At 42.6% G+C, this 25,205-nt stretch overlaps 1 protein-coding gene across 2 annotated transcripts in view; it reads right to left on the bottom strand.

Annotated features, from left to right (window-relative positions):
* Positions 1-2,653: 2,653 nt before the first annotated feature.
* Slc4a1ap (solute carrier family 4 member 1 adaptor protein) overlaps positions 2,654-25,205 on the bottom strand; it is a 31,089-nt gene continuing 8,537 nt past the window's right edge. Inside the window, exons 6-14 of one of the 2 annotated variants that reach the window (XM_052746171.1) lie at positions 24,399-24,559; positions 23,675-23,744; positions 22,900-23,086; positions 17,627-17,738; positions 15,810-16,050; positions 14,028-14,114; positions 12,596-12,666; positions 10,429-10,498; positions 2,654-7,281 (exon numbers count right to left, since the gene is read on the bottom strand). In XM_052746171.1, the coding sequence (XP_052602131.1) occupies positions 7,232-7,281; positions 10,429-10,498; positions 12,596-12,666; positions 14,028-14,114; positions 15,810-16,050; positions 17,627-17,738; positions 22,900-23,086; positions 23,675-23,744; positions 24,399-24,559 (1,049 nt within the window). In that variant the 3' untranslated portion in view covers positions 2,654-7,231. The remainder of the gene's footprint in view (positions 7,282-10,428; positions 10,499-12,595; positions 12,667-14,027; positions 14,115-15,809; positions 16,051-17,626; positions 17,739-22,899; positions 23,087-23,674; positions 23,745-24,398; positions 24,560-25,205) is intronic. The other variant, XM_052746172.1, reaches the window with a different exon arrangement.

Genomic DNA, 25,205 nt, shown 5'->3' with positions numbered 1-25,205 from the left:
AAGAAACACTCTGGGGCTGAGGTACATGCAGGGCTTTTATTTTTTTATTTTTATTTTTTTTAACTACAGGTTTTGAGTATAATGACTTCCAGTTTTGTGTTTTTATGGGATTCCTGAATGTGCAAACAAGTGCATCCCTGCATCTATATCTGTTTGTGCCTTTTCTTGGGTTCTTTTCCTTTTGTTTTGTCCTATTCTGTTTTGTTTTTATCTTAGTATATTTTATTTTACTCTTACCCCATAGATGCCTATTTCTTTTTTTTGAGACAGGTTCTCTCTCCTCTCTCTCTGCCTCCCAACCCCCTCTCTCTTCCCTTCTCTCTGGCTGTCCTGGATCTCACTCTGTAGACCAGGCTGGCCTCAAACTCACAGAGATCCGCCTGGCTCTGCCTCCAGAGTGCTGGGATGGAAGACCACTATTCCTGTGTGTTTTCTAAGGAGAGAGAGGAAGGGGGTGGGTCCAGATGGGAGAGGAGGTGGAGGACTAGGAAGGAGGGAGGGGAAATCATATCAGAATATATTACATGAAAAAATGTTTTCAATAAAAGAAAAGACACTCTGGGACTTCCTTAAGGATTTTACATTACTCTATTGACTCACACACCAGTGTTCTCTGGGTTTTCCTAATTAGAAATCTCCATGAGGAGGGCAGCCCCCTCTGGTGCTCTCAAGGGGAGCTCTTCACCTACAGTGGCAGAGCACAGAGCACGTTTCATCTTTTGACCTTTCTCTCGGCCCCTCTAACATCTCCAGGACATGGTTATAAGCTTATTACTTTGGTTCTTTCTCCTGGGTGCATTCTAATTTAATGTGATCTTATTATGTTTGGGGGTTTTCTTTTCTTGTTTGTGTTCATGATAATTACTGATTTCATGTAACTGTTTCATGTCTCATTTTGTCATATGTCTATAAACTTATGCCCATGATCTGACATCCTTATTTATGACTCCAAGATACATGGTTTTGTTTTTTGTCCCTCAGCCTAACTATTTGGGGATTTTTTTGGGGGGGGGCTTCTTTTGAAAACTAACATATAAATGGTGGTTACTCAAGAGGACTATCCCAAGCTCATCCTAGTTAAAGCACAGACGTCACAGATTTTTAAGATTTTCTTTTACTTCCACAAACAGTTTGAATGAGGGCCCTTAATTTTCTGTTCTGGAGACAACAGGCAGTTAAAACACACTCATCCTCCACACCTCCACCTGTAAAATGGTTCATTCCCAGGACTACAGGTTTTAACCACCTCCTGACCCACTGCTCATGTGGCTGACTACCCACACTACCACTGTTACTTTGTCTTTGTTTTGTGTTTTGGTTTTGAGACAGGGTTCCAACTGTGTACCCCAGACTGGTGTGGCCTCTATGTAGACCAGGCTGGCCTTAAAACTGGAGGATCCTCTTGCATCTGCCTCCCAAGTGCTGGGATTACAGGTGTGCACCACCATGGTCTACTGCTTTATATTATAACTAAGCTCTAGACTCTAAAATTTAGAGAAAGTTATGTCATCTTGAGACTATCAATGTTTCTGTATACTGCTTTTAGATGTATGTTGTGGGGAACAGAGGAAGCCTAAAATTAGTGAAGTCCTGCATGAATGTGTGCTGTTAACATGGGCAAGGCACGAGGCTCAAAGGGATTACAAAGCCTTACTCTGGGGGTCCAAGTGTGAACACTGATAGTCGTACAAAAAATGTCTACCATAGCTTTTTCCTCCTGACTTTTATGGCCCGAAGACTGCTTCCCTACAGAGACTGTGTCTACCAAGATTAGTAGCCCTGCCTCCTGAAATCAGCTGTATGCAACAGCCCCACCTCCCTGTTTAACTGTGGATAAGAAACTCTGACCTTCCAGAGTGCTGTGGTTTCTCCATCAGAACCCAGTCCATCGGATCCCAGCATCTCCCTGCATCTCTAAGTCTGTCTTTTCCATTCCCTCATCTTGAAGCATACTGGATGTGGCAATACGTTATTTGGTCTGTTTACAAAATAAGCCCTCCAATAGTTTGATTAAAAACTGACTTTAAGAGCTCATGTATTATAAACTTAGTACAGATTCCTTCTAGTTCATAAGATCCAAACAAATCTAAGAACTTCATTTAAATTTGTTGGTAAGAGACTATAAACACATGAACAGGAAATTAATACAATTTGCCTGTCATTATTGTTAGATATTTAAGGTATAATGTCCATCTTTTCCTGTATACATACAGCTTCCTGGGTTCTCACTGAAATATAGTTATTCTTGTGAAGGAAATGACCTAAGCTGAGAAATTCTGTGAAGAAAAATAGAACCATCAAATATGAGAAAGTTGTAATTTTTTTAATTAAAGATTTTTTTTCTTAAGTTTAAAAAGGTTTTAATGTAAAATACAGATTTTTTTTCCCCTGAAAGGAAAGGATTGTTCTGGAATAGAAACGGAAAGATAAGGCCCAATCCAGAAAGTATGTTGCAAACGGCCTGCCAGGTCATAGGAGGGTTTGTAAAAGATAAATCTTAAACGATTTTGCTATAATTAAAGGCTATTAACTTTCTTAGGTCAAAATTCAATGACACTCTGATGCAAGAGTGAGACCTAACTCACTTCTTCGAACAATAAGGTCTTCAATTTAAAAACAAAACAAACAACAAGAAGAACCAAGCTTAGGCCGGCCAGGTGTGATAACGCACCTTTAATCGCTGCTCCCAGCACTCAGGAGGCTGATGCAGGTAGGTCTGGGTTCCAGCCAGCCAGGGGTTCCCAGTGAGACTTTGCTTTAAGGGGGTAAAAGGCTTAGAGAACAAAGGCTTCATGCTTTACCCCTTACTGGATGAGGCACCTGAAACTTTAGATTTTATCCAAATGCCTCTAACAGTGTGACACGTTCACTGGGGCGCCTGGCTTGTTATCTGGGTGCTGGGATCCAAACTCCAGTCCTCATAATTGTACAGCAAATGTTCCTAACCACAGACCCATCTCTCAGCCCTAATTCTTAATCTTTTAGGATGGATTTCTTGAAAACAATGTATCTTTTAAAACTTGCCTGAAAATCTTGGGGTTTACCTTTGTATGTTTTTCTAATGATAAGAATGCTGATCTTGATGACTTTAATGATATCATGCCTTCATCATTAGGCATGTTTTGGTACCAACTGTTTGCTTACCCAAACTTCTTACATTCCTTGAACCAAATCTTCATGATAGGAATGACTCAATTTTTCACCACTCCCTTACTATTCAGTAAATTGGGATAAAGTCAAGACTTTACACTGCCAGAGCTCTGTATTAACTCTACCAAGGGAGTTTCCTAGTCGGGGGTAATTTTATTTTAGATCTACAACCCCTAGAGCCAAAGCAATGGAAATTCTTCCTACTAAGAACAGTAACTGGGGCTGGGCGGTGGTGGCGCACACCTTTAATCCCAGCACTCAGGAGGCAGAGGCAGGCGGATCTCTGTGAGTTCGAGGCCAGCCTGGGCTACAGAGTGAGATCCAGGACAGGCACCAAAGCTACATAGGGAAACCCTGTCTCAAAAAAAAAAAAACCCCAAAAAGAACAGTAACTGGGTCCAAACAACTGGATAACCATATTGCCACAATATTGGAAATGATAAAATACAATAAATTCCTAGATAAAAGCTGAGAGCTCTTGCCACCAAGATTAACAATCTAAGTTCAATCCCCAGAACCCACATGGTGAAAAGAGAGAAACAATTCACAAAGTTGTCCTTTGACCTCCACACTCATGCTCTAGGACACAGGTACATACATACAATAAATAAGCGTAAAGAAAAAATTTAAAAGAGTCAACCTGGCCAGGTGTGTTGGCACATACTTTTAATCCCCATACTCTCCTTAGGAGGCAGAGATAGGCAGATCTTTGTGAGTTCAAGGCCAGCCTGGTCTACTTAGTAAGTTCAGACCAGGCAGGGCTACAGAGTGAAACCTTGTCTCAAAAAAAAAAAAAAAAGGTCTATCTGTTACAGCTCTACAGAGATTTCTTATTTCTGCATAACCAGTCCCGACAACCACCCACCCTGTAAATGTGGTCAGATATAACAAAGAATGGGATCTAACCAAATCTATCAAACATTCAAACTCCAGTTTATAGGAGCAACTTGATAGGTTCAAACTCCAGATGGTAAACACAGTACCATCAGGCCTGAAAGGCTTTGGAGTAACACTGAGATTATTGATTCTTATTAGGGATACTGGAAAGATTTTAGATGGATTCTTTTGATTTAAATTACACAAAAACTAACCAGTCCTCAAGAGCAACAGCATTCATGGTGTTTTTAATCAAATTCAGCCAAATGCTCGAGCCAAAATTAAACCTCTCTGGGTGTATGAGTACTGGACTAGGAATTTTAGGACAGACTGACTTTGCTAAAAGCACACCTTAAAAAAGATTGCCGGGCGGTGGTGGCGCACGCCTTTAATCCCAGCACTCGGGAGGCAGAGCCAGGCGGATCTCTGTGAGTTCGAGGCCAGCCTGGTCTACAGAGCAAGGTCCAAGACAGACACCAAAACTGCACAGAGAAACCCTGTCTTGAAAAACCAAAACAAAAAAAAAGGAAAAAAAAAAGAAAAAAGATCATAGCCAAGATCCCACGTTTCCAGATTAAACAAGACTTCAAGGGACCACATGCTCCAGGCAGCCAGGATTAGAAAAGCACGAAGCAGTACTCACATTTTGCCAAAGACAAGTAAACGGGTAATGTTACAAAATGAGCTCAGTGGAGTCACATTTCCTTTCTGGTTGTGAAGTAATGAATGGGATTTAGTGATGCTCGCAAAAGCTGTGGGATCCTGGTTTCTCACAAGTCTAGACTCCTGTTTCTTCTCCTGTCACTAATGTTTGGAACCTGGGGAAAGGACAGATTTGTTCAGAAAGAACTCAAAATGATACTGTATCATGACCACACTTCTTTTGTGATGTGACTGTCTATTTATTTCCTTAAACTGGAATGCTGTGTAATACCAAGAGACATTACTAATTACAAAGAAGAGTTATGATAACTTAGACTGTAAAGACCAACTCTTCCTACAAGTAGAAAAAGCCACTCGACACAAGGTTTATGGCTGTAGAATCAAGAAGAAAAACTAGACTTAAAAAGCAAGAATAAGCCAGGTGGTGGTGGCACATGCTTTTAATCCCAGCACTCAGGAGGCAGACGCAGGCGGTTTTCTGAGAGTTCAAGGTCAGCCTGGTCTACAAAGCAAGTTCCAGAACAGCTAGGACTGAAACCCTGTCTCAGAAAAAACAAACAAACAAACAAACAAACAAAAAACCCAGCAAGAATAAATTATTTCAAACACAAACATTAAAACCTCATGAACTAGAAATGAAATCATATTCAGTCTAGCTGAAGAAAAGGATGATAGAGAGGTTTTTTGCTGGTTAAAATGCCTGTTTCCCTCATCTGCAACCTTACCATTATTCCTCCTTTCTGGTTTTGAGACAAGGTCTCTCTATGTAGCTTTGAATACATACCACTATGTAGACCAGGCTGGCCTTGAACTCACAGAGACCTGCTTGCCTTTACCTCCCAACGGCACGCCCAATGTACCTTTGCTTCTTTGGGTCATTCTATGCTCTTATTTTAATTGTAGGTACAATATTCCTATCACCTTTGTGTAAACATGAGATGGAGATGGTAAAAAAAAAAGACCCAGATCATGATGGCTGACAGTATTAATATGGTCCAGGGCTTTTTCTTCAGTGGCTTTTACAGCTATTTCTCTCTGAAGAATGCCTTCTTGCCTGCTCTGACTCATCTTTGTCATGTCTCTAGAATGGGCCTTGCTAACACTATGAGATAGATCTAAAACAACATTTGGGTTGGCCAGTTGACTCAGTTGGTTGGATCATGGTGCTAGGAAAATATTTAGCCTTTGCATGCACAAAACGTAATAGTTGGCCAACAGAAGCATTATCAGAAGTTCCCAGGAAAAAAGCAATACCCACGCTGAATATTCTACCAGGATAACCGACTGCCTTATTAGAATTGTGTGATGGTGAAAAGTTAGAATGCTGAAGAAGAACCAGAAACTAATTATCGTGGGCTCTTTTTAGTCACCTTAACAGACATCTATTGTCCATCTCTGTGTCTGATCCTGTATCCTCTGACAAACAAATCTCTGGAATGTACTGTGAGTAGACCACCAGCTTCTAGCAACCCCAAAGTGAAGAACGTTGTGTTAGTACCTGAAGCCGGGGGTAGTTTCTCCACTTTGCTGTAATTCATCTACCTGCAGTCTCCACCGGTGTATTTAATATATGCACTGATTTATGACCTTCTTTTGTTTATACTAATGAAAGCTCATATAGCCACTTCCATGGTGGACCCACTTCCATGTCCCTTGGGGCAACCTGAACCCATGTCCCTCAGCTATGGTCACTGACAACTGACTACAAATAAACCACCTCTTATTCCCCTGGAGTGGTATTTGCTCCGCCCATGACCCTGGGCTATACAGCCTGAAGGAGGTGGTACTTCTTCCTGCTTCCTGGCGTGATCTGACTGTCAGGTGGATTTGCTCCCGGTCAGAACAGAGGACGCCTTCAGCTGTTTACTCGGGTCTGTGTTCGTGAGTGCATTTCCTCCATTTATATCCTAATAAATTAAGCAGACTCCCGTGGATTTCTCGCCCAGGTAGCTCAGTTGGTAGAGCATGGGACTCTTTTTTTTTTTTTTTTGGTTTTTCGAGACAGGGTTTCTCTGTGTAGCTTTGCGCCTTTTCCTGGAACTCACTTGGTAGCCCAGGCTGGCCTCGAACTCACAGAGATCCGCCTAGCTCTGCCTCCCGAGTGCTGGGATTAAAGGCGTGCGCCACCACCGCCCGGCTGAGCATGGGACTCTTAATCTCAGGGTCATCCACTTTCACTGGAGGCATCACCCAGAATGGCACTAGGTACCAGCACAGGCCCTTAATTACATCAGAAGCTATGACCTTAAATCAACATCAGGGAAACCATCACCTTCTTATTTTATAGTAGGGTCATGTCTCTCATTTACTAATTTTCAGTGTACATGGTTCCTTTTTACATATATACACAAACACTTAAATATAAACAGCACAGTTCAGGAGGATCCAATGGGCAGATGATTTAGGAAGCCAAGGATACAGAAGAAAAGGGCAGTCACCGGATTTCACAAACGGTCATCTGAACGTCCCTGGCATGACTTGCTGTATCACCCCAAACATCCTGTGCTGGTCCACGAGCTCTTCCTGTGAGACTGGGAACCAGTCAATAGCCGTACTTGTCATTCAGATGGGTTCTGCCGTCTCCACTCTGACCTACATCAAATATAAAAAGAAGAAATGTATTGACTTTTCCAAAGTCAAGAAGGAAAAACTATTCAGACATCAGGAGGTCAAAAGCAAAACAAATAAGGCAGTTTCTTTTGAACAGAAAATTTACTTTAAAATGTTTTTCTTGCCAGACGGTGGTGGCGCACGCCTTTAATCCCAGCACTCGGGAGGCAGAGGCAGGCGGATCTCTGTGAGTTCGAGGCCAGCCTGGTCTACAGAGTGAGTTCCAGGAAAGGCGCAAAGCTACACAGAGAAACCCTGCCTCGAAAAACCAAAAAAAAAAAAAAAAACCAAAAAAAAAAAAAAAAGTTTTTCTTTCTTTTTTGTTTTGTTTTTCAAGATAGGCTTTCTCTGTGTAGCCCTGGCTGTCCTGGAACTTGCTGTGTAGATCAGGCTGGCCTTGAACTCACAGAGCTCTGCTTGCCTCTGCTTCCCAAATGCTGGGACTAATGGCATGTGCCACAATACTTGGCTCAGGAAATTTTTTTTTTGGCATAATTTCAGGATATGGTTTCTTATTACTTCTATTTAAACATTTGTTAGTGGATAAAAAGCAAATATTTCTAGGAACTAAAGTTGAATAGATACTAGTATCTTAGAAACACCATCCACCAAAAAACCAACATGCGATGGGCCTGTGGGGAAAACAATCACCTCTTACGATGTGTGCACGAACTAGTACAAGACTGGTATAATACCATCAGAATGAATTCTGGGCACACCTCTGACCCAGGACATTAACGTCACCGTTTTACCTACAGATGTATCTCTATAACATAAACATTTCATTTAGTTTGTCCAGTAACCTTTATCTCTTTCTTTATCTCTTCACTTTCTGTGTTTATTAATTTTCTTCCTAGTGTTCTATTTTGTTACCCGGGGTTTTTCATGTGAGTGTATCTGCACTTGAGCATATCCCCCTGAACTCTACTACCCTCCCCTTCTCCCCTCCATTAGTCCCTCTGTTCCTCTGGACAGTTTCACTTCTCCTTTCATGTCATGTATACATGTGTGATTCTATGTGTCCACGAAAAATCTAAGACCCACAAATGAGAGAAGACATGCAATGTTTGCATTTCTGAAACTAATTCATCTAATTATTACTCATTACAGACTTGTTTGTAATAAATAGCAAAAGACTAGAAACATGGCAAATATCCAGTGAAAGAACTATTTAAATATAAAAAAGAACTATAGTACCACTTAGCCAGACACAGTGGCATATACCTGTGGATTCATAATCCTCCTGTCTCAATCTCCAAATGTGCATCATGGAACAAATACCCCCTATCCCTATCATACTTGTGCATTATATACACACAATAAAAATTAATAAAAATAAAATATAAATTAAACAAACAAACAGTGAGATGGTTCAGTAAGTAAAGTCACTTGCTGCCAAGTTCAACAAGCCCCAGGACCTGCACTGTGGAAGGACAGAACAGACGCTTGCAAGCTGTACTTTGAGTTCCATATGCACATCATGGCATATGTGTGTTTGAGTACACACATGCACGTGCACACATGCATGCATGCATGCACAATAAAAAAGTAAAAGCCAAAAATCAATAACCATGATGTCAATTAAATGAGAAACAAGAACTCTATAAATAGTAGTGGATCTCTGAGTAGTGCTAAGTACAAATAATGGGTAGAAAAGCCTCCACTTGTGCGAAAAAGGTGCTGAAATACATCTTATCTTTTGAATAGGCATTTTATATAATGCGTAAGAATTAGTAAGAAACTGATACTATTTCATTATCTTTAGATGAAAAAAATAAGTAAATGAGGCAGAATCTAATGGTTTTAAAATTCTTGCAAAAGTAAACAGGGGTTGGGGATTTAGCTCAGTGGTAGAGCACTTGCCTAGCAAGCACAAGGCCCTGGGTTTGGCCCTCAGCTCCGGAAAAAAAAAAGTAAACAGAAAAATATAAAGAATCCATGCATCCCTCATTTAGCTATCCCTCATCTAGCTTTAATAATTAATAATATGTAGCCAATCCTGCCTTATCTACTACCTCTGCCCAAACGTCTCCTATCCCCCACTACCAGAGCATTTAAAGGTAAATGTCAGATGTCATTACATCTGTGAACCTGTCTAGAATATAAGGACATTTTCCAAAAGTCATCATTCAGCACCATTCAGACCTTTAAAGAGTCAACAGTAATTTCTATCAGCAAATACTCAGTTAGTGTTCAAATGTGTGTGGCTGTCTCATTACTTCATAACAATTATTTTTACTTATTTATTTATTTTGAAGCAGGGTCTCATGTAGCCCAGGCTGGCCTCAAACTTGCTATGTAGTAAGACACGGCCTTGAACTTCTGATCCTCCTGTGTCCACTCCTGAGTGCTGGATTACAGGCCTGCGCCACCACACCCAGCTTGTGCGCTGTTAGGGATCAAACCCAGGGCTCCACAAACCCTAGGCAAGCACTCCAGACTCAGCTACACACTAGACTATAATAATCTTTAGAAGTTGTTTAAGTAAGGATCTACACAGGATGCACCAACTCTACTCAGCTGATGTGTCTCTGTATCTTTAATTCCATCAATTATATAGTTACTATAGTAACTATACACTTTTGTAACTTTCTTAAGTATAGAGCCTATTTAAAAACATCAACCGGTAGCCGGGCGGTGGTGGCGCACGCCTTTAATCCCAGCACTTGGGAGGCAGAGCCAGGCGGATCTCTGTGAGTTCGAGGCCAGCCTGGACTACCAAGTGAGTCCCAGGAAAGGCGCAAAGCTACACAGAGAAACCCTGTCTCGAAAAACAAAAAAAAAAACAACAAAAAAAAAATCAACCGGGGCCAGAGATGACCCAGAGGTTAAGAGCACTGGCTGCTTTTCTAGGGGACCTGAGCTCAGTCCACAGCACCCCTATGGCAGCTCACAACAACCAATATTACATATACATACTTTTTTTTTTTTTTTTTTTTTTTTTGGTTTTTCGAGACAGGGTTTCTCTGTAGCTTTGGCACCTTTCTTGAAACTTGTAGCCTATGCTGGCCTCAAACTCACAGAGATCCACCTGCCTCTGCTTCCCAAGTGCTGGGACTAAAGGCATGCGCCACCACCACCCGGCTCATATACATACATCTTGAAGGAAAAGAAAAATAAAAACAATACCTTCAGGTGGAACCCACACACAGTAGTCCGGATCATCTTCGGGGTATTTGGAAGAGAGTATGGGTGGGAACTGCAAGGAAGAAAGAGACTATTTTACTCAAACAGCTGTTTGTTAGGTCGGAGTCTCACCGAGCCGCTCAGGGTACCCTGAAATCTGACCATCCCACCTAGGAGTACAGGTTTGTCCCACCATGTCTGACCCTAAGGACTTGTGGCTGTAAGAGTTATTTTTTCGCCTGTCACTAAACAAAACTGAGAGAACAGTTTCCATGGATGATCCCGACACTGGTAACTAATAGAGGGCACATTCTCTCTCTGAATCTTGACTTTTTTCATAAAGCCAGAGGTCAGTGTTGACGGTCTTCCTCAAACGCTGTCCACTTTTACTTTACTTTTGAGACAAAGTCTCACCATGAAGCTCCAGCTGGCCTGAACACGTTACATAGACCAGGACGGCCTCAAAGTCGCAGAGATCCACTTGCCTCCGCATCCCAAGTGCTGTGATTAAAGACACGTACCACCACACCTGTTCCACCAATTATTCACTCATTCATTGTCTGTCTGTCTGCCTATCTATCTATCTATCTATCTATCTATCTATCTATCTATCTGCCTATCTGCCTATCTATCTATCTATCTATCTATCTATCTATCTATCTATCTATCTATCTATCTACTTTTGGCTTTTTGAAGCAGGGTTCTCTGTGTAGCCCTGGCTGTTCTGGAACTTGATGTGTGGACCAGGCTGGCCTCAAACTCAGAGACGAGCCTGCCCCTACCTCTGCTGCGATTAAAGGCATGCACCACCACTCCCATTTTTTTTTTAAACTTATAAAATTCTATCTATTTTTAATAAACAAACAAACAAACAAACAAACAAACAAATCTATTTGTGCTTTTGAGTGTGCATGCCCTGGGGCACATGTGGAGGTCAGAGGTCAACTTGTCAGATGCAATTCTCTCCTTTCACCGTATCAAACTCAAGTTGTCAGGCTTAGGCAGCAAGGGTCTTTCCCTACTAAGCTGATGGGTGGTTCACTGATTTGGCGAGGCTGGGTGACCTGGCTGCCTCCTCAGCACTGGGACCGAAGACATGTGCTGGACGTGTGTGCTGAGGATCCAAAGCCCCAGGTCCTCACACTTGCCTGCAAGCACCTCACCAACTACACTATCTCTGCAGCCCCAGTATAAGATTCTTTAAAGTGGTGTTAACATCTGGCCAGCTGAGGCAGGAGGGGTGAGTTTGAGCCACCCCTGTACCATCACACAAGTTGCTGTTTCAAAACAACAAAAATGAACAATAATAACAACCACCACCAAAAAGTGCTCTAACAGGTATGGTGGCTCACTGTGCCTCTACTGCACACCCAATGTGGTTATTATGCTTTCCTTCTGCAAGTATGGAATACATGCAAGCAGGAAATGCCTTACCCCATGCACCCTCACTAAGAAGCCTTGTTCTGAGTCCTTAAATGAGTTCCTCCACTTAGCAACACGTGCCACACAGAGCTAGTTGCCAGGGCGATTAAGCACATCTCGTATCGCTAGAGGAAGAAGACTCTGAGCCTTGCATGTGGTTAACCCCACATGTTTGCCCAGCTGCCTTTCCCTGTTGCGGACTACGCCAGCTAGCCTTGTGCTGTCAGGAGTCACAGCTGCCAGCACAGCTACATACTGAGCCCTGATCCCAGATGATCCCGGGGACCCCTGACATAATCTAACAATCCCACTTCTGGTCGCTTACCACAGCTACAAATATACATCCTGAAATGACTCACTACAGCCTGGTACAGTGAAGACCAGAAACAACCCAACTGTCCTCTCTAAGGAACTAGCTCAGAGGGTTCATCTACACAGTAGGAGGCTCTGGATATATTAATATGATTCCCATGATAGGTTTAAAATTAAGACTAGAATGGAGAACATCAATTCTACTTCTGTGTCATAAAAGGAGGGAGATACCAAACATGTTACACAAATGTCTTTGCATTGCATACTAAGATATAAAAAACATTCATAAATTAGTAAGAGGCAGCTTGTAGGGTAGATAAGCAGGGTAGATGAAGAATTAAAAAAATGAAAATTAAGCAGAGTCCGGATTTCTACAAGGAGCGAAGGCTGCTAGAAACTCCAGGACACCCGAGAGCCACAGACCACGAGTACTTACTTTGCCAGGACCAGGAGCTTTCTTTTTCTTCAGCTCATCTCTGTTCTTTTCATAGTCATTCTCTGGGGCTACTCGAAAGGGGGAGAAGCAGAAACAGCTGCTATCAGAAGAAGTAAAAGTGCTACGGAAAGAAGCTCCCCGAGACGGTGCTGGAACTGAAGTCATGGACACCCCAGCAGCTGGCATGTCTAACTACAGGATGCACACGAAGGCTCAGAGAGCTGGCTCAGGGCTTAAGAGCACTTGCAGAGGAGCCACACTGGCAGCTCCCAACTACCTGTAACTCCAGCTCCAGAGGATCCAACACCTCTGGATTCCCTAGGCACTGGCACTCATGTGCACATGCCCATATGCAAACACACACACACACACACACACACACACACACACACACACACACACACACACACACACACAACTAAAAATAAATCTCTTTTAAAGATAGAGTTTAGAGTGCTTGCTGCTCTGCCAGAGGACTAGAGTTTGGTTCCCAGCACTCATCAAGCAGCTCACAGGCACCCGTAATCTAGCTCCAAGGGAATCCAATGCCACCTTCTGGTCTCTGCAGGTACCTGCATACATGTGGCATACAATCACAGACACACATAAACTTAAAAATATACGGGGGTGGGGTGAGGGGGGGGACGCTGGAGAGGTGGCTCAGCAGTTAAAGGCATATATTAACCTTACATGGGCCTGAGTTTGGTTCTCAGCACCCATATCAGGTGCCTCACAACCATCTGTGACCCCAGCTCCAGAGGGATCTGGCACCTCTGACCTGCGAGGACAGCAGCACTCACATACATATATCCCCACACAGACACACACACACACACAATCTTAAAAATAGAATAAATCTTTGTTCTACACACACACACACACACACACACACACACACACACACACACGTACACACATGCACGCGCACGCACGCACAATGAGAATTTTCCTTTCACTGATATCTTTCAGTTTTTAAATACCAAAGCTAGGCTATAAGTTCAAATACAAAGAGGCTGCTTTTACTATTCACAGTTTAACTATAAGAGGCAAAGCCCAAAAAAAGCAGTCAGAAAGACAGTAGGCCAATCTATCAACTGATTTATTACTACAGGTTTGATTCACTTCCATGGTGGGACATAATGGACTGAGAAGGGTAACACCGGAGGGGCTTCTTCTATCTGGTCAGAGAAGCATGAGGCATTGACTGCTTTGTGGGACATAGGGAGCCCCCGGAAGTGGTCTAGGAGTAAAAAAATAGGCAAAAAAGATGGCACCAAACAAAACGTCTATGCATTCTCTTCTTGTCTAGGGCCCTGGTTGTAGCCTGGTCTGTAAGGCCACTTTCTGTCCTGCCTCCCAAGGCAGCTGCTGCCACCTCCCTGCTCACAAAACCCGTGTGCAGAGCAGCAACGGTGTCTGCTACACCACTCACCCGAGGGGTCCTCACATGATGAAGCTATTTCGTCCATCTCCTGATGATCTTTACTCTGTTCTGCTTGGCTGAGTTGAGACATGGTTTCTATAAAAAACAGTGCCAGGATATACTGTTATTTAATTCACAGTAAATCCAAACAATCAAAAACAAGGACAGCAGCTACAGACTTAGATGGTCATTCAGTCAGACTACCAGCAGACGCAGTTAGCCTTACAGTCTTCGGTAAATGGGCCTCCAGAAGTCTACAGAACCACCCAAGTTCCACTTCAGAAGACTTACAACAAAAGACTTTAAAATGTATATACGCCCCTCTCAACTTCCAAAGTTAAGTTCTAGAAGTATATATCTAAATATATGTCAGAATTAAGCATCAAGTTTTATTATTGACATTTTTTTTTAAATTTATTTATTATGTATACAGTATTCTGCCTGCATGTATCCCTGCAGGCCAGAAGAGGGCGCCAGATCTCATTACAGATGGTTGTGAGCCACCGTGTGGTTGCTGGGAATTGAACTCAGGACCTTTGGAAGAGCAAGCAGTGCTCTTAACCTCTGAGCCATCTCTCCAGCCCCCTATTATTGACATTTTTAAAATTGTAAAAATTAAAAGGGCCAACGAGATGGCTCAGCAGGTAAGGACACTTTTACTACCAAACCTGACAGACTGAGTTCGGTCCAGTATGCTCATGGCAGAAGAGAGAACTGACCTCTGAAAGTCATCCTCTCCACAGGTACACTATGGCACACACAATAAAGGTAATTCAACATTTTTCAATTAAATTTAAAAATGATTAAATATTTTACATGTTTAAAAAGTAAAAGGTAATTAAATCATGATGCATGCATGTACTGGACCACTAAGACCCTTAGTAAAAGAAAACCACATTTTAAAAATAATACTTTTATTATTTCTTATCTGTTCCACAAAGCCCGTGAGATGGTTTGGCAGCTTCAGACACTTGCTACCAAACCTGATCCCCAACTATCCACGTGGTGGAAGGAGAGAACCAACTCCTACAGTTCTCTGCCCGCCACGTGTGTGCCATGCATTCACATACTCGCATACACAGAGACAAATAAATGTAATTTTAAAAACTAGGAAAAAACAGGCTATAGAATAGCAGGTAATATGATTCCATGTCAAAAATATAAGTAAGAAGGAGGAGAACCAAAAACCTAGAACAATCCCTTATCAACCACAGATTTACTAATTATTTAATCTTTAAGGTTTTTAAACCAAGTTTTAAAACCTGAGCTCTTAAATAAAGTTACTTCACTTGTGCTGACAATTCCCAGAAGACCACACAGCCTACCTCACAAAAATCCCAGCACAAGGCACGAGAAACCTTTATCCAGGTGATTGCTCAGGTTAGTTCAATGACTCCCCAAACAATAGGAGCTTTGCCATTGCCCCTCGCTGCCTCCCAGAGTTGACAGTAAGTCCCTGTTGCTAAAGACACCGCATACCTAGGACACAAGACTCAGAGACTGGAGCTATCGTCCTGGAAGCCTCGCTCCTGCAGGATAACTTCCACAGCCCCAGAAAGGACTATGCACACTGACAAGGGAAAGAAATTCATAGTCCTATCCAGCTGTGACAAGCGTGAACCAAGACAAGGACCAACCAGGCAATGACCTAACAGTGCAATAGTAGTACCAACAGCTGTCCAACGGACTCAGGTTTGCTAGAAAGAGAAAAACCAAACTTGCTATTTCCACATACACATATAATGAACACAAATGGCCCACTAGCGAGCACAGGGAAAAGCAAGGGACTACCGTGGCTTTCTGTCTCCCTAGAGGCAGAGGGATCTGTGGGAGCACGCGGGTCCGGCACTGCTGTCTCCAGCTCCACCTCTGTCTCTTGAGGCAGCCTGCTGCTTCCATCCTCCATTTGCTCTTCACGCTCCTCCTTTGCTTTCTCCTCTTCTTCCTCCTCTTCCTCCTCCTCTTCGACTTCAGGTTCATCCTTCATTTTCATTAAGGCTGGAGGGAGTTCTGGACGCTTGGGCGGCAACTTCTACAAGGGAAATAGAACCATCAACGAGGAAGTAGTTCTGCAGAGCGGTAAAAAGAGACAAAGCTCTTCTAGGAGGTTAGGTTAAATGTATACGGTGCAAACTTAAGATTAATAAACCCCACCAAAGTCTGCTAGAAGCCTGACCTCTGCAGGGAATGTTGTCCATCTGCGGATCTTAGTTTCCAGCAAGTTCTAGGGCCAGAGATCACTAGACTGGAGAATATACACAGAACAAGCAAAAATTGCTGAACACAGCACTGGGCATGCAGCTCAGTGGTGGTGTGCTTGCCTAGCAGATGCAAGGCCCTAGCTTCAGTCTTCAGTGCTACACGGGGTTACAGGATTATTAAATAGAAAACTGCCCAAGGGAACAGAAAGACTGCCAGGGTCAGAGGCAGTAGATGACTCTGAGGAACAGGGTTTTCTGGACCTAGCAGGGCAGTCCCATGTAGGAACTCACAGTGGTTGTAGCAGCACACACAAGACCTCCATAAGCGTGAGCCAGACAGAAACCGCAGCGTGGAAAAGGGAGGAGGGGACAAAGTTCTTGCCCCGGCTGAGGAGCTCCCGGCAAATCACAGAGGCAGGGAGATCAGGGGTCAGTTTGCTCTAAGAGTACAGCCTTTGGTCGATCAAGTGTGCTCCAGTAGGGCACACGTCTAAGAACATATGGACAGCAAAACTGGGTTCAATGGGTTAAAGAAAGAAAGAGGCACTGGGTGGCGGTGGCGCACACCTTCAATCCCAGCACTCAAGAGGCCAGTCTAGTCTACAGAGCTAGTTCCAGGCCAGCCAGAAACTCTAGCTTGAAAAATCAAAACAGAAAAAAAAAAAAAAAAAAAAGAAAGAAAGAAAAAACAAGAGGCTACCAAGTTAGGTGAGTAGGAAGGGGGACCATGGATCTTGGAGAAGTTGGAGAAGGGGAGTGAATATAAATAATCAAAGCACAATCCACAAAATTCTCAAAAAAAAAAAACTAATTTTTTAAGAGGAAGAAAATATTACAGCAGTAAACAAAATAATATTGAGGGAAAAAAATCAACATAGACACTTCATTCCTAAATATAACATTCATTAGAAACTAGTAAACTAGCTCCAGGACAGCCAAGACTACATAGTGGGACTGTGTCTCAAAAGAAGAAAATTACAAGTTATTTTCACGTTGAATGGCACAGATTAATTAGTCAGTTCTTTTGTGTACGTGTGCATGCCTGTGTACACACATCAGCCAGAAGAGGACATCAGATGTCCTCCATCACTCTCCATCCCATTCCTGTAAGGTAGCGCCTGTCACTGAAACTGCAGCCCAGCAAGGCTTGTCCGTCAACAAGCCCAGCCATCCTCCTGCCTCAGCACCCCTCAGTGCTGGAGCTGCAGTCTTGCACACGACCAGGCTTCACTTTACTTGGGCAGCAAACACTTCCACAGCTGAGCCGTCCCTGCAGTCCAGCTCACCAGCTCTGAGAAAGATGCTGAGTGAGCAGTCCTTTCCCACACAACCAGGGAGTAAGACAGACGCCTCGCCCAGGGACGGCTCGAGGACTAAGAGTTTAACACGCCCCACCTCACAACTTACCCCTACTGTTCCGGTTTTTAACTTGAACTTGCTTCCTCCTTTCATGGCACCAAAGAGAGGTAATGCAAGTCTCTTGGCTTTGTTTTCAGTATTTGTAGTCTGAAGTTCCGTCCTAGGAAGAAGAACATTATAAATCCCTATTCTATCGAAGTCGGAGGTTTTAACTTACATGCCGTGCACCTGGGCCGGGGAGATGGCTCAGTGGATAAAAGCACTTGTCAATCAAGTCTGGCAACCTAAGTTCAACCCCTTAGCCTGCCCACATAAAGGTGGAAGGAGAGAACTGACTCCCCAAAGTTGTCCTCTGACCACCACACACGTGGGCTGCCCCTCAGCCAGTAACATACACAAAATACTAAGAAATAAGATGTTTTTAAAATGCCATGAAACTGACAGTACTCTTCTGAACGAACAGAAACGACCACAGGTGAGTATCTGGACATAAAAAGAGAAAGAGGCCAGCAGCCCACTGAGGACTGTGAGACACAGGTCCTAAAGGCAAGATGAGGCCACCCTCAGCCCAGTAGTTCCCAACATGCCACAGGGCTTTGCATTTATCAATGGTGACGCCAGCACAGGTCACTGGTGAAGGAAAATAAAAGCACAGCCCATCTTTAACATCTAGATGCTCTTACATAAGAGTTATGGTTTCATACAGAGGGATGAGGGGCATAACCCATGCTCACCGACAACCTAAAACAGCACTGTACAACGGAACTTTCTGCAATGATGGGACAAAATTTATGTTTTATATTGTATTATCCATTTGATTAGATATCAGCCACATTTGGCCACTGAGCACTTGAAGTGTGGCTAATATGCTGAAGGATTGAATTTTCAAAACTTTAAGAAACTTTAATAGTATATGATGCTTAATATTATAGGGTGTTATACTGGATAGTACAGATCTAAATAAAACAAGAAATGTCCTGCACAAATGTCCACCTGTAATGTACTCATCAGACTTATTTTTGTATCAACACCCTCTACATTTTCAACACTTGTCAATAAAAGTACAGAAAACCTTTAAGAATTGTCACACTGAAAACGGGACCTTGGGGCTAGAGTTAAGAGCACTGATTGCTCTTCCAGGGGATCAGGGTTCAATTCCCAGAAGCTACAACCGTCTGTAAAAGATCTTCCGGCCTCACCAGGTACACAAATGGTGCATAGATGTACATGAAGGTAAAATATCCATATATAAAATGAAAATTTATCCCCCCTTCAAAAAAAGAAATAAAAATGGACTCTCTCTCTCTCTCATACACACACACTCCCACTCATAAACATTAGCTAAGCAGGGAGTGTCAAAACCTGGTTTATAATCTCCTTCTACAGACGGAAGTAGATTCACAAAACTAACTCCCTAGAGATTACACATTTACACATCCTCCCCTTTTAAAGAATGACTTACATTTCTTTCTTTCTTTCTTTCTTTCTTTCTTTCTTTCTTTCTTTCTTTCCTCTCTCTCTCTCTCTCTCTCTCTCTCTCTCTCTCTCTCTCTCTCTCTCTCTCTCACTCTCTCTCTCTCTCTCTCTTTCTTTAGTACTTAAGGGCTGAAGAGCTGGCTCAGCAATTAAGAGCACTGTTGATCCAGCGGACCCAGGTTCAATTCCCAGAACTCACATGGTAGTTCACAACTGGCTGAACCAGCTACAACTCTGGTTCCAGAGGATCTGGCTCCCTCCTCTGGCCTTCACAGGCACTGCACATATGTGGTGCACATACATGCAGCTAAGTACCCATAAACATAAAATAAAATTAAGTATTTTTGGAAAGTACTTAAAAAGCTGTCCACTGGTTCTAAGGTGCTTGGTGTGGTGGCTCATGTATTTAATCCAGCACATAGGAGACAGAGGCAGGTGGCTCTCTGTGAGGTCAGAGTCAGCCTAGACTACAAGTTTCAGGACAAGGGGGCAACATAATGGAAATACCTTGTCTCAAATAAATAAGTAGGTAGGTGGATGGGTGGGTGGGTGGGTGAGTAGGTAGGCAGGTAGGTAAGTAGACCGTAGATAGACAGACAGACAGACAGACAGACAGATAAATTATAGATAGCTATAGATTGATGATAGATAGATACAGATTATCTGTGCTCATAGCTTTTTACCTGTAATTTTAAAACCCTTTAACATCTACCACTCTAAGGAGATCAAGCATGACTACTTATAAATTCAATCTAAACTATGAGAACTGTTAGAAGATGTCATTCATGATTTTGTAATGTGCTATAACAAGCCCTCGTCAGCTAGCTCGGCTGCTTTAACCCGGTTTATGACCAAAAGAAAAAGGAGGAAGACGTCAACCTCCTGTGGCACTCTCCAGTCCCTTGTTTCTCCCATGAGTCAGGGTCCGACTGCTGGTACCCTTCCTTTTTACTTCCACTCTCCTTTCTAAACCAGCTATGAGAACTGGACTATTCTAAACCACGAGCACCTCTCCAATGTGCAGGATATCTAACATTAATTTTCACATAGTCACACTCAACTTTTTTTGTTGTTGTTGTTTTGTTTTTGAGACAGGGTTTCTCCATGTAGTTTTGGTGACTTTCCTGGAAATCACTCTGCAGCCCAGGCTGGCCTTGAACTCACAGAGATCCACCTGGCTCTGCCTCCCAAGTGCTGGGATTAGAGGCGTGCGCCACCACCGCCCGGCAACTTTTTTTTTTTTTTTTTTTTTTAAGAGCAGAGATTTTCCTTAGCATTAGTCATTTTAATTGAAATACAATTTTTTGTTTGTTTGTTTGTGTGGTTGGTTGTTTGGTTTTGGCTTTTTATTTATTTATTTATTTTTTTACGTGCATTGGAGTTTTGCTATGGGTGTCGGGTCCCCTGGAACTGGAATCACAGACAGCTGGGAGCTGCCATGTGGATGTTGGGAACTGAACCCAGGTCCTCTGGAAGAGCAGCCAGTGCTCTTCACCGCTGAGCCACCTCTCCAGCCCTGGTGTGACTTGGTACTTGCTATGTAAGCAGACTTTGGAGCAGTCCCCACTTCTCAACCTTTCACGTGCTGAGATTACAGGCACGAGCCACCACTCCTAGCTGTCAGGTCTTAAGACAGGGTCTCCCCCCACAGTCCAGGCTAGCTTGGAACTCACTCTTCTGGTGAGTTCTAGCAGGTGGCCTCAGACTTGAGACCTCCTGCTCAGCTCTCCTCATGCTAGGATTACAGGTGCGGGGCACCACGCCCAGTCTGCGATAAATGTATATGGTTTTCTAGTCACTTGCTAGTTAAAGCTGAAACTGCCATCACACAACCATAGTTTTAGACCTAAAACACTATGGCTACTTGGTGCGAGGTTCTCCTTTTCTCTTTTTCAACTCCTTACCTACACATATTCCCTTCACACAGACATTGCGCACACTGTTCCATTAGCTGATATCTTTTACTACTCAGTATATTTTGATAACAAGTCCACATTTTACGTAAATAATTGCTTCCTTATCCTGAAAGTTACAGGTTATTCTATTGTATAATATATATTTAACCCAGTCCTTGGTAATCATTACCTGATTGTTCATATTTTGCTATTGTAAACAACATTATAATATATATTCATCATTTTCTAAGTATGTAAAAGACAAGATTCTAGAAATGGGCCAGGTGTGATAGCACACACCTTTAATGCCAGCACCCAGGACACAGAGGCAGACAGGTTTCTGTGAGTCTGAAGCTAGTCTGGTTTACAGAGTGAGTTCCAGTCCAGTCAAGGATACTTAGTGACACCTTGTCTCAAAACAAAACAAACAAAAAAACTAAATAAATAAATTTACATTTCTTTCTTTTTTTTTTAATGCAGTATTGGGAATTGAACCCAGACCCTACACATGCTGGGCAGGCACTCGACCATTGAGCTATAGCCCTAGCCCTAAGTGTTTTTGTTTTTTGTTTTCTCTCCTTCCTCTTCTTCTTTGTTTTGGTTATGCCGAGGGTTGTTTTTTTGCTTTTTTTTTTGAGACAGGGTATCACTATGTAGCCTTGGCTAGTCTGAAACTCATAGAGAGATCCCCTTTCTCTGCCTCCTAAGTGCTAGGATTTAAAACACACACACACATTGCCAAGTGTAGACCAAGCTGTTTTTCAACTTGCTGTGTATCAGAAGACTTTGAACTGACCCTTCGGCCTCGACCTCTCAAACACTGGGATGACAGGTGTGCACTACCATGCACAGGTCTTTGTGTGTGTGCAGGTGTGCATATCTCATTTTCTGTGGCCTGTCAACTGATCTCCTTTGGCCACTTACATCTGTGTGGCTGATTATCTATTACCTTGCATAGGTTTTTAAATATTAGAGGAATGAGTCTTTTGTGCATGTTGCTTTTTAAAGAAATTTGCTCTGCAGTAAGATTAAGTTTAAAAACCTCACAGCATCCCAATGAACCAGAAATCCATATAATATCCATGGGAAATCATCCAGCAATCTAAATTTCACAAACAGCTCTTCTCTTGTTAAAGGTTATCTGCACCGGGGTACAGCACATGCTTACTATACAAACTTATCATGTTTGACCCTTAGTGCACGTGCACAAAAGCACACACACCCCACCACACGAAACAATTCTGTAATTATTAAACACAAAGATAAATAAGACTCAATGTGGTGGCACATACTTATAATTCCAGCATTGGGAAATAGAGGCAGGATGTAATTATATTTTAATTATACACACAGCGCTCTGGGTAAATCTGATAGGAGTTGGGGGAAGAGAGGGGATGAATATAAGCAAGAAAATATATGAAATTCTCCAAGAATTAATAAAAACATGACTGAAAAATTCTTTAAAAGTTCAGTGTTAGGCTGGAGAGGTAGCTCCGTGGGTAAAGATGATTACCACCACCGTCAATAGTGTGAGTTCAATCCCAGAACCCAGACGATGGAGTGAGAACCAAGCACTGAAAGCTGACTCCTGACATCTGCAACATCTGTACAGCCACATATACACAATCAATGTAAAAATAAAGACAGAAGTTCAAGGTCAGCTGCGCTACAACAACCTGTTTGAGGCCAGGGTGGGCTACATGAGATATTGTCTCAAAAACAATTTTTTAATGTTTCTTTTTTTTTTAATTATTTGTTTTTATTTTATGTGCATTGGTGTTGTCTGCACATGTGTCTGTGTGAGGCTCTCAGATCTTGGAGTTACAGACAGTTGTGAGCTGCCATGTGGGTGCTGGGAATTGAACCCAGGTCCTCTGGAAGAGCAGTCAGTGCCCTCAACCGCTGAGCCATCTCTACAACCCCATGTTTTTTCCAGTTAGAACTACTTACTTTTTTAGTTCTGGGATCTCTGCTGGCTTTACAAGTTTTATTAATCCTTTAAGCCTCTGTTGTTCTTTCCTTAGTTCAAAAGTCCTCAGGTGAAGTTTCTTCCGGGACACGCCATCTAATGTGCTCCCTGATTTCATTTCTGACATGAATGCATCTAAAGAATCCTGAGATGATGATTCTGATAGAGCTGCCCAAAAAGGAATATACATGTTTAGAAAGATGACCCAAATACTCTAAAATTCAGTCAGATTATCCACAAAGAGGTCACAAATATAAAGGTGAACAGAAAACATCATTGATATTAAGAATGCGCCAACAAGTTATAGCTGTGTGAGACCTTGTAAGGTAATTTAGGCTTCAGTCCCTTCAACTATTAAATAAAGAGATTAAACCAAACAATTTTTAACATCTTTCTAGCTTTACAATGTTACACTGTGTGGCGGAAGAAATGGCTCAGCAGTTAAGAGCACTTGCTGCTCTTGCAGAGGACCTGGGTTCAGTTCCAGCACCCACATGGCAGTTCACAACTGTCTGTAACTCCAGTTCAAGGGATCCAGTGCCCTCTTCTGGCATCCATGAGTACCAGACACACAGGTGGTTCACAGACATGTATACAGGCAAAACTCACTCATAGAAACACACATAAAATAAAAAGCTATATTGCTCCTTAAAAATGTCTCCAAAATCCGAACCTTCCAGTGTATCCCAATGCCTAACATGATGCAGCATATATTAATAAGATAGGTGCTCGGTAACTACTGGCTGATAGTCTTACCTTTGCTTGAAGCCTTGAGCCTCTCAGAAATTTCAGAGAGTTCCCTTTCAGCATCATTTAACTTTGCAACCTAAATGCCCAAATCAACAGAGTTAGCAAATGTTTTCCTTCTTATCACCTTCCTATTGTCATTATTATTACAAGCTTTAAGACAATTACTTCAGAAATCCACCTAAATTGGCTCCTGATAGTTATTTCATTTGTTTACTATATTCTAGCTGAACTAATTTTAAAATTAAAGAACTCAAATAGAATGAGAAACTTTAAAAGAAAACATTCAAGACATTTGTTTTTATCAATGAACAAGAGGTAGATGTTGGATAATGTTTTAAGCTAGGAATACTGCTAAATATAGTGTGAAATACATGCCACCTTAAGGCAATTTCACGAAGGCTGCGCCATTCCAGACTAAAACAGTACTATTCTTCTGATTTCTCTTAAATGCCAGAGCTTAACATCAGTTTCACCATGGACACCCAAACTGGGAACTTTTTCTTTGCTTGTTGGGAAGTCACACCATATCCAAAGAATGTTCACTAATGGATCAATACAAACCTAGAGGAAAGCCTGCATTAGTGAGTCAACTCTTTTTTCTACCAACTTGAATAGAACTAGTAGTTATTTGTTACCATTAAATTTAGATTTCACAAAAGTTGTAACTCAGTACTAGATTCCCATGCAGTTATAATGCCCATAAAAATAGCTGCTTCTATAAACAACTTGCCAGGGATTCAAAAGTTTCTGGCTTCTCATCAATCTTCCCAGCCTTCTTCATCCGGTTCAAACGCTTCTTCTCGATCAGGCCAGTCCGATCAAGGAACGTATCATCGTCACTATCATAAAAATCTTCATCTTCCCAGTTCTTGGCTTTCCTTTTCCGAGATACTAAAAATAAAACGATTCATAATGAACGCTGTGTGTGTGTGTGTGTGTGTGTGTGTGTGTGTGTGTGTGTGTGTGTGTGTTTTTAGGGAGACATAAGGAGAGTGGGAGGGAGGGAAGCGGGGGCTGGGTATGCAGCTCACTTGGCAGTGTTCACACCTACTATGCACAAGGCCCTGGGGCTGATCTCCAGCAGAGATCACCTAACTAGGTGCAAGGGAGCCCACCTGTGACCTCAGCACTGGGGAGTTAGAGGCAGGAGGGTTAGAAGTTTGAGACCAGCCTGGGATACACAAGACCTTGTCTAAAAAAAAAAGACAGGAAAGGGGAGTCAGACACAAAGGGCACTTATCATGCCACTTCCACAAGGTGCCCAAGTAGTCAGGTTCTGTGCTGAGAGGACGACTCAGCAGGTCAAGTCCTTGCCTCACAAAGGCGAGGACCAGCGTTCAGATCCACAGTGCCCATGCAAATGCTGGGCAGGTGTGGCAGGGCACCTGCAACCCCAGCACACAAGACTGAGAGACAAGGGATCCCCAGAGCTAGCTGGCCAGCTAACCGAGCTCAGGACACAGGGTTCAGCAGGAGATTCTACCTCAGCATAAAAGGTGAGGAGTGACTGAAGAGAATACTCAACACCAACCTCTGA

Source organism: Peromyscus californicus, unplaced genomic scaffold (genome assembly GCF_007827085.1).
Source record: "Peromyscus californicus insignis strain IS unplaced genomic scaffold, ASM782708v3 Scaffold_1__1_contigs__length_55948999, whole genome shotgun sequence".
Classification (NCBI taxonomy): domain Eukaryota; kingdom Metazoa; phylum Chordata; class Mammalia; order Rodentia; family Cricetidae; genus Peromyscus; species Peromyscus californicus.
The sequence above is the reverse complement of the archived record's forward strand: the minus strand, read 5'-3'. Positions and strand labels throughout refer to the sequence as shown.